Raw genomic sequence first — 10195 nt, 5'->3', positions numbered from 1 at the left:
AAATTAAGTCTCATATTAGAATCCTTTATTAAGTGTGTACACAATATACATTAAAATAGACTAGTTAAAAAAGTGTAGATATCAGACGCTCATATCTAAAAAAACATGTAGATATCATACGCGTATGTCTATCAATGACAATTGTGTACGTTGATCCGGGTTTAACAATCTCTCATTTCTAACAGCACAAAAACTTCTAGTATCAGGGCTTATACTTGGGCTTTGCGCAGGCCTCGCATTGTTTGGACTTTGGAGTTATAGTCCAATTGTTGTTTCTCTATAAGTATTTTGTCCATATTCGATCTTAGTTTAAATTTGCGAACTAGTTCGCAATTCGATAATATGTTGATCAATCATTCGATCACAAGTTCTTATAATGGGTTGCTAATGTAGTGAGATAATTCAATACCCATATAGAATTCAACATTAATCACTTTTGGTCATATAACTTATAAACCGTTAATTCCCTCACTCACTCAAATCATCCAATTTTGATTCTTCAAAGTTCAAACCCTTTTCCGCCATACTTGGTGCACAACATATTGAAAAGAAAAAGAAGAATTAGAAAATCCACTTAATCAACTTTAGAGAAAACAGAATTTACATCTTATGGAAAGAAAAACAGTTTAACACTCAACAGCCACTGTGTAAAATTGACAAACACAAAAGTACAAAAGCGTAAATCGAGATCTCGACCGCTAATTACACAGTTTTTTTAACGGACAATCCTCATCCAACGGTTCACAGCTAATAGGGTTAACGTCCCTCATTGCATTGCATGAAAAGTCGACTATTGATTGCCGAATACCAGAACCAGCTGATTCCGAAGATATAGAAAGCAACCAACAACAAGAGGACAAGAAGCAGGAAGTAACGGCAGTAAGCAGCCTGACGGCGGGGTTTGCGACGGCGGCGGCCGCCGTCATCACCTCTCTTCTCCTTGCGCCTCCGTGGACGTCTGTGCTGCTTCATGGGTATGTCTATACTTTTGTCTCGTACCATTTTCCTCTCTCAGTCATCAAAATTCTACATCCATTAGTGTTCTGTGATTTAAAACTCGAATGCTTTTACGAATACAAAACAGAGAGAGAAAGGGATCGAACTTGTGATATGTGTAGTATAATATGCTAAATTATATAAGGCTAGGTTCATTGTGGGTTCGATCGAGCCTTGTTTGGTTCTTATATAAGGCTTTTTTTCATTCCATTTAATTCTGATATGTGTAGTATAATATGCTAAATTAAGGTGATTTCTGAGTAAATTCGATGCAGCTTCGAGGAAATTTCACAGACGCGTTAATGAGTTTATGCCCAGCTTTGGCCATTTCAAGAGTGCAAAAATTGCAAATGGAGGTTAGGTTTTGGATGAATATTCTGAGCAGGGTTCAGCTTGCAAATTATGCGGTAAGGCCCTTTGTTTTATGGCCTCATGTACTTGTGTTTAGGGGCCTTTTAACTGTTCGAAGTTGTTGAGTTTCCAATTATTCAGGTCGGATAATGAATGAAAGAATTGGGGAGAAAATGAGTGACTATTGAAAATTAAAAGTTGGATGAAGGAAGGGAAAAAAAAAAAAAAATACACACACAGATATATATATATATATATAGGCGGGTTCCAAAGAGAACGTCCGCACTAAAGTATTTTATACTTTCCCACATTTATTTCTTTAAAAATCCCGATGCATGCAACAATTTAAAGAAACACAACTTTAGTTCAGCTCAAGAAAACCGACTAGCCCCGCTAGCCACAACCAAGCAAAGAGGAAAGAACTCTGATACTCAAGAAAATAAGACCAGCCCCGCTGGTTAAGGGAATCGGACTAGACCCCGCTAGCCCAGCAATAATATAATGAGTAGGGGAAGATGATAGCCATACGAATAAGCCACTCAGGCTTGGGTGATAGCCTCCCAGGCTAAAGAACTCCCATAACTCCCGTAATATACCCTTACGCCACTAAGTGTAGCGATAGGATACTGGGCTACAGAATTACTGTCACAGAGACAGTAACCTGCGCCACAAAGGCGGAAGGGCTACGGTGATCCCATCACCGCGCCACAAAGGCGGAAAATCAATGCTAGCATGATAAAATCACCCCTCAGTATGGCACAGGGAAACATAACCGAAAACCAAGTAAATCCATAAATACATAAGGCTTCCCCAACTCTCGCAAATGAATTTCCAACGACGTGTCCCACACGCCAAGAGTATCATCATGATTCGAAACAAAACCAATTCCAAAATCATCATCGAGGCATTCCCAATGCCAAAACCGAAAGTCGATAAACAACCAAGAAATAATTCCATCGAAATCTCATTTCGAAAATCTTTCAGAGATCTCAAATCGGTGAATGAAAAATAAATATGAAATTCCGGAAATCACCTCGGAAAAGAATTCATTGAAAATCACAATATCAGAATTTCAAATAATAATTATAATCAATTTCTGAAAATCAATTCATATTCTCAAACAACTCATAAATCCAAATCCGAGCATAATAAGTTCATATCCGAAACTCATGAAAAATCAATGTCAAATTATAATCCAAGACAAAATATCATGCTTGATAAATAAAATGATAATTAAATAAACCAATAATTTCAAAATAAATGCATGCATCATTTACTTAAAAACAAAAGTCCACTCACAGTACTATTCCGACGATCACGTATACGAGTTCCTTCATCGAGCCAGGGCTCGGTACGACATCCTGTACACGATTATATTCCGTGAATAATTATTCAACAATTTACGGCGCTGCTGCAGCAGCTTTCAGGCAATGGCGAGGCGGCGGGGCTTGTCGGACGGAGGCCGGAAGCATCCCAGACAGCTTCTGGGCAGCCATCGAGGTCGGAGGAGGTCGTTGCTGCAGGTTTCTGGGCAGCGACCTCACCTGCAACAGCAGGTTTCTGGGCAGCCCTGCAACCACGTCGCCGACGACTCCACCAACCGCAGACCGGTCCGTCCGACTCCTGACCTCCGTCCGGCAAGCCCCGCCGCTCCGTCGCGCCCCGAGCCAAGCTGCAGCAGCGCCGTCCGCACTTTAACGAAAGTGCGGACGTCCTCTTTGGAACGCCTCCGTGTATATATATATATATATATATATATCTGTGTGTGTGTGTGGGAGTGAGTACGCAATCTTTGAACTCATGAAACAATTATGCACACCAAATCGAAAAGGTAAAAGGATGATAAATTATATACTGAGAGTTCGAACAGATTCACACATGCTATGATCATAAATCTTTTAGTGATACATACAGAATCTGAAAACGGCTAACGTTAGTGATTAGAGTAAGCATGCTGAAATATAGAGATTGACAATTTACAACAGGGAGATGAAACTAAAAGGTTGAACACAAAGCATGCGGATTTTCAGTTTTCAAATTAACCATCATAAGCTCTAACATATTTTCTTCTTATGTTCCTCCGCCACCATCGGTCTTTCTGATCATGATCACTGGGACCTCTCGAGGTTGAATGTCTGAATAAGTTGTACAAATAGCCATCACCATATTTCCTTCTCTTCTTATCCACATTATTCCCTCCATAACCCTGACTTTCTTTATTATCTATGTTTTTGTACTTGTTGGTATCTTTTTTGGAGTAGTCCTCCTCATCACAAGCCTGCTCCAATCGATTTCTGGAGTAGACACCGCTCCAATTGATGTCATCAACGTAAGCATCAGGACTAGCCAATGGTATGTTGCTGGGAAGGCCATTACAATTTCTCCAATACCGGTTTTTGGCATTGAAGTATGCCTCCCTAGCTGCAGAATCATCCCATTGCATAACAAGTTTCCAGCTATGTATATACGCTTGCGTTGGAACTGAGTCAACCATGAAAGGCCAGCTACCCACAATTATAAACCAAAGAAACCTAGATTAATTAATAGAATCGATCAGATCAAAGCAGCAGAAGTGAAGTCAGAACAGAACAGTATGCTTTCAAAATAGAAAACACCAAATCGAGCAGATTACACTCTCTTTCAAGACAAAGAATTAGACGACTACCTCCGTATATATATACCTACCTCAGGTCTATTTTATAATTCTTCTGGCATTAGGATCTCTTTTCTTGCGATGGAGGATATAGTTTTGCTTAGTTATTGACTCCTTATTGGATAAGGAAATTGAAAGGAAAGCAATTGTCTCAATTAGTTTCGAGATAGGAAATGAAATTCACACTGGTGAGAAACTAATTCCAGTTAGACTTAGGAGACAGTAGGAAGAAACCAAGAAATTGATAGTGTTGATGAGTAATTAAAATTTGAAGGCACATTATCACTAGTTCACTTTTGACATTATCATGTTATCAAATAAATGCATATATTTTTCTATAAATCTTGTATAGTGTGAGTGCAGACTCACATATAGCACCAACAGTGGGAGGGGGAACGATCGTTTTGGCGCTGTTGTTTTCAACTAGACCCTTCAACATCTCCTGCCAGCTTCTACATCATTCCTCACCAAAACTTGCTTCAAAATGCAGAACACAGACACCCTATCAGTATGTATAAATTTTATATTAATGAGTAAAATGTGAGACATATATAGAGATACCAAGAACCGAAGAAGGGATAAAAATATAAAAAAGATGAAATATCACATGAATTGTACTCAACGAACAGTAGGTGAGACACCACCACTGCAGGCACATTATCTAACAATATATATAATATGATCCAATTTACTTGTGAAGAAGCATGCCTACACGAATATAGGCTAAAACCAGCACATACTTGCTATTACACAAAACCATGACCGTTTTCGCCGTCTCCTTCATTTTTTGTCTCGTTCTCTCAGTTTCCTATGCTGCTGTGCAGGACTTCTGTGTTGCGGACTACGCAGCCCCTCAAAGCCCTGCAGGCTACTCTTGCAAAAACCCTGCAAATGTTACGGTAGATGATTTCGTATACACTGGCCTTGAAGTTGCCGGCAATACCTCAAATATTATTAAAGCTGGACTCAAGCCAGCATTTGTTTCTCAGTTTCCTGGTCTGAATGGACTTGGCCTTTCACTGGCTCGGGCAGACTTGGCTGTTGGTGGAGTCCTCCCACTTCACACACACCAGAGAGCTACAGAAATCATACTTATTGTCGAAGGAACAGTAGTTGCCGGGTTCATTGACTCAAATAACAAAGTTTATTTAAAAACTCTGAAGAAGGGTGACATTATGGTTTTGCCTCCAGGGTTGTTTCACTTCCAAGTGAATGGAGGTGATACTCCTGTACTTGAATTTGCTGCCTTCAGTAGTGCAAACCCTGGTGTGCAGATTCTGGAGAATTCACTGTTTCAAAACGATTTACCTACAGAATTGATAGCACAGACTACATTCCTCGAAGCTGCTCAGATTAAGAAACTTAAGGGTTTTCTTGGTGGTACTAATTGATACACGGGATTATTACATGTCTTTCTATGAATTGTAAAATAATCCTTTGAAATAGCATATCACCATAAGAACACAAACATAGATATATCAAACAGAGGCCAATGATTCCGGAATACTTACTTGATGAATAAGACGCCATTGTGTCGAAGCCGATAACTTGATCTTCTGCCTTTCTCCAATACTCTCTATAATGGGGATAGTATAATGCTTGTGTGTATTGTGAAGGCAGGGACCATGTTATTTATAGGAGACAATGCTTAAGGATCCTTACCCATTGAGGAATCCTAATTGCATATGGTTAGTCTCTAATCTGCAAACATTACCAAATATTATGCTCATGTGAATATTACTTCACATCTTAATTAGATTTCCACATATTACAATATTTATTCACTTTCCTAATTGTAATTAATATGATCCGGATAGTAGTCAATGTACAAACTTTAATTCTTGTTCTTAATTAAACTTTAAATGCATGTGCTTGATGAATTCTGTGTTATATGCAAGTCCAAATAAAAGCTTACATTCTCCCACTTGGACTTTCATATTGGTTCATCAAGCAACTGCAATGACAAGAACCTCTTTTGTGATCACTGATATTGTACATTTCTACAATCTAATTTCAAGGTTAATATGATCACAACCACTGTAGCAGAACTAAAGAAAAACTTGCATCTAAATTAGCAATGCCAGTTTTCTATAATCACTAGAAACAGAGTTGTAATCACATAAACCACCAACAGCATAATACAATCATGTGGAATACTGCATTGTGAATAAAAGTACCTGAATTTCCACATAAGGTCCTCCTTTATTCTGCACTTGCAGAATCATTCTTTATACTTCGTGAGAAGTCTGCTATTTCTCATAAAGAGAACCAAGATCTTCTGCAACTGTCAAAACATATCAAACAGCCAAATAGATCTAATATCATGGATGCATTTATCAAACATCCGAAAAACTAGTACATGTACATACTTATCAAACAATCATATGCTGCAGCAATCATAAAACATAAGAATCTGAGACATTAATTCATGTATATTGACTTTAATAAATCTGGAAATATTGTCTATTATGGCATTCAAGAGGTTACAAACAGAAACCAAAAGAAAAATTACAAAACTGAGCTTCTCTCAAGCTCCCACTGATTCAAGCCATGTCAAATGACTGAATCAATCCCATATTCATAACATGTTCCTTAAAAACCCCAATTGCTAAGGGTTTTGTAAAAGCGTCTGCTAACATGTTATCTCCACTAATATGATCAACTATAATTTCATCATGCTTCACTTTCTCTCGAACCAGAAGATGCTTAGGATCTACAAACTTAGTTTTCGAGGATCTCTTATTGTTCTTTGAAAAGAACACTGCTGCACTATTATCACAATAAATCTGCAAGGGTCTGTGAATGGAATCCATTACTCTAATGGCTTTGATAAAGTTTCTAAGCCACACAGCATGTATAGTGGCTTCATATAATGCAATGAACTCAGCATGCATCGTAGATGTAGTCACACAAGTCTGTTTTACAGATTTCCAAGAAATTGCGCCACCTGCAAGCATAAACACAAAACCAGATGTGGACTTTTTCTGAGTTTTGGACTTATTTTTCCCTATATAGTCAGCATCTGAATATCCTATCACTTCCAGTTCTTGATTTTCAATTCTTTTATACACTAAAAGATGGTCTCTAGTGCCCTGCAAGTATCTTAAGACTTTCTTTCCAGCCACCCAATGTGCATGACCTGGGTTTGTTTGAAATCTACCCAACATTCCAACAGAATAAGCAATATCAGGCCTAGTACAAACCTGAGCATACATCAGGCTCCCAACAAGTGAGGCATAGGGTTTATCTTTCATGGATTCTTGTTCTAAATTATTCCTGGGACACTGATCTTTATGCAGCAAATCACCTTTAGTCATAGGAGCATCCCCTGGAGCACACTTATCCATTTTAAATCTTTTAAGAACTTTGTCTATGTAATTTTTCTGAGACAAACCTAAAAGACCCTTCTTTCTATCTCTGCAGATTTCGATACCAAGTACATAGGAGGCTTCACCTAAATCCTTCATCTCAAAGTTTCTAGATAAAAAGTCTTTTGTTTGATGTAAAAGAGATAAGTCACTGCTGGCAAGAAGAATGTCATCGACATATAGAACCAAGAAAATAAACTTGCTCCCAATAATTTTCAGGTATACACACTCATCTAGTGGATTTTCGACAAAACCATGTGACACCATTACTGAATCGAACTTGAGATACCACTGTCTAGACGCTTGCTTTAAACCATAGATAGATTTCTTAAGTTTACACACTAAGTGCTCACTGCCTTCACCAATAAAACTCTCAGGCTGCCTCATATAAATATCTTCATACAATTCACCATTCAGGAAAGCAGTTTTAACATCCATTTGATGCAGTTCCATGTAAAAATGTGCAACTAAGGCCATAATTATTCTGAAAGAGTCTTTAGTTGAAACAGGTGAGAATGTCTCATTATAATCTATTCCCTCTCTCTGCGTAAACCCCTTAGCTACAAGTCTGGCTTTATGTCCTTCTATGCTCCCATCTGAATTTTTCTTTGTTTTATATACCCACTTGCAGCCTATTGTTTTGATACCAGGAGGAGGCTCAACTAATTCCCATACTTCATTCTCATATATTGACTGTAACTCTGCTTCCATTGCTTCCTGCCACTTCTTGGCATGCACACTTTCAACAGCTTGCTTAAAACTTAGTGGATCATCTTCCTCTCCTATGTCAAAATCTGTTTCTTGAAGGTAAAGGACATAATCACTTGAGATTGCTGGTCTCCTAACTCTCTGCGATTGTCTCAAGGGTTGAATTGGCATTTGTGGTTGAATAGGTGGTTGAGGATGCTCTGGAGGTTGCTGACTTGGTGGAGGATTCGGTGCAATTACTAGTTCTGGTATCTGAACTTGAGGTGGATTTTCAGCATGTTCAGGGATCTCTTCAAAGTTATCAATTCTTGTTGTAATAGGGAAAGGTGCAGGCAACACAAAATTTTGCTGATTGTTTTCTGATAAGGTTCTAGCAACAGCTTCCTCTTCTTCCAAAAGAAAATCACTCATATCTTCTCTCTGTGTAGCTTCAGTGTCTTCAATAAATTTTGCATTCCTCGTTTCTATTATTCTAAGATGGTAGTTAGGACAATAAAATCTAAAACCTTTTGATTTGTCTGGATATCCTATAAAGTAGCCACTGACAGTTCTAGAATCTAGCTTTTTCAACTGAGGATCATACGGTTTTGCTTCAGCTTTACACCCCCAGACATGCAAATGCATTAAACTAGGCTTTCTCCCTGTCCATAACTCAAAAGGAGTTTTATCTACAGCTTTACTAGGGGCTCTATTCAGAATATAATTTGCTGTTTTTAAAGCATCTCCCCATAAAAATCTCGGCAACCCTGTAGTGCACATCATACTCCTCACCATGTTTACTAGTGTTCTATTTCTTCTCTCTGCTACCCCGTTTTGCTGTGGTGTCCCTGGTGTTGTATATTGAGCTATGATGCCACACTCTTCTAAATAAAGTGCAAAAGGTCCCTTATGTTGTCCTGTTTCATCGTATTTTCCATAGTACTCACCTCCTCTATCGGATCTCACTATCTTTATTTTCTTTTCCAACTGATTCTCAACCTCATTCTTAAAAATTTTAAATACTTCAAGTGCTTGACTCTTTTCCGAAATTAGGTAGACATAACAAAACCTAGAAAAATCATCTATAAAGGTTATAAAATACTGGTTTCGACATATGGTTTGGGGGGAGTAGGGCCCTGAGATGTCTGTGTGTATTATTTCTAACAAATTCTGACTTTTAGTTGAACCCTTCTTACTACTATTTGTTAGTTTTCCCTTAATGCAGTCTACACACACATTTAAATCTGCAAAATTTAGATCAGGCAAAATGTTTTCTTTGACTAACTTCTGAATTCTTTCTTTAGATATGTGACCAAGTCTTTTATGCCAAAGGTTTGAAGATTTTTCATTCACAAAATTCCTTTTAACTCCTGAGTTTTCAACAAGAAAAGTTTCAGAGACATAAGAACAAGTCAATTGCCATAAACCATGCACAATAAAAGCTTTACCAACAGGAGCATTGTTGTAAAACAAAATCCACTCAATTTTATTAATGAAATAGCTGAAATCAGCTTCAACAAGTTGTGAACAAGAAATCAAATTCCTTCTCATGGAAGGTACATAAAAAACATTGTTTAATTCTAAAACAAAATCAGGTCCTAATCTAAGTCTGACATCTCCTATGGCTTCTACTGCAACTCTCATCCCATTGCCTACGAACAGGTTCTTTGCAGCCCTACTTGGTGCCCTCCTTCTTATGAATCCCTGCAAAGAATTAGCTATGTGAATAGGGGACCCTGAATCTAGCCACCAAGAATCTAATAGAACATTAACTAAGTTAGACTCGAAACAAGCAAAACAGATTTTATTACCTTTTTTTAGACAACCATCCCTTATACTTGTGACAGTTCCTTTTCAGATGCCCTACCTTATCACAAAAATAGCACTTGAAGACTGTTGGATTCTTATTTACTTTCAGTGAGTGACATCCTCCAGCGGAAGTAGAGCCCTTATGGAATTTCTTTGATGAATTAGAAGACTTCTTTTGGTGAACAGTTTTGGTTTCCTCTTTATTCACTAGGTTTACAATAGCCACACCTTTTCCCTTTTCTTTCTTGATCCTACTCTCTTCTTGCGCACAAATCGAAATCAACTCATTTATACTCCATTTTTCCCTCTGAGTGTTGTAGGTTGTGATAAG

General features: G+C 38.0%; 1 protein-coding gene across 4 annotated transcripts; it reads left to right on the top strand.

The window, feature by feature from the left end:
* The first annotated feature begins 589 nt into the window (after positions 1-589).
* On the top strand, positions 590-5441 carry LOC133727126 (auxin-binding protein ABP19a-like). Of its 4 annotated transcripts, XM_062154752.1 has the most exons (4): positions 590-974; positions 1246-1403; positions 4353-4508; positions 4825-5441. In XM_062154752.1, exons 3-4 carry the CDS (start codon positions 4485-4487, stop codon positions 5389-5391), a joined length of 591 nt encoding a protein of 196 aa, XP_062010736.1. In that variant the 5' UTR covers positions 590-974; positions 1246-1403; positions 4353-4484; the 3' UTR covers positions 5392-5441. The 4 variants fall into 4 exon arrangements, with proteins under 4 accessions (XP_062010736.1, XP_062010737.1, XP_062010735.1 ...); XM_062154753.1 differs by lacking the exon at positions 1246-1403; XM_062154751.1 differs by lacking the exon at positions 4353-4508 and having other exon boundaries at positions 1272-1403.
* The last annotated feature ends 4754 nt before the right edge of the window (positions 5442-10195 follow it).

Source organism: Rosa rugosa, chromosome 1 (genome assembly GCF_958449725.1).
Source record: "Rosa rugosa chromosome 1, drRosRugo1.1, whole genome shotgun sequence".
In the NCBI taxonomy this organism is placed as follows: domain Eukaryota; kingdom Viridiplantae; phylum Streptophyta; class Magnoliopsida; order Rosales; family Rosaceae; genus Rosa; species Rosa rugosa.
The sequence above is the reverse complement of the archived record's forward strand: the minus strand, read 5'-3'. Positions and strand labels throughout refer to the sequence as shown.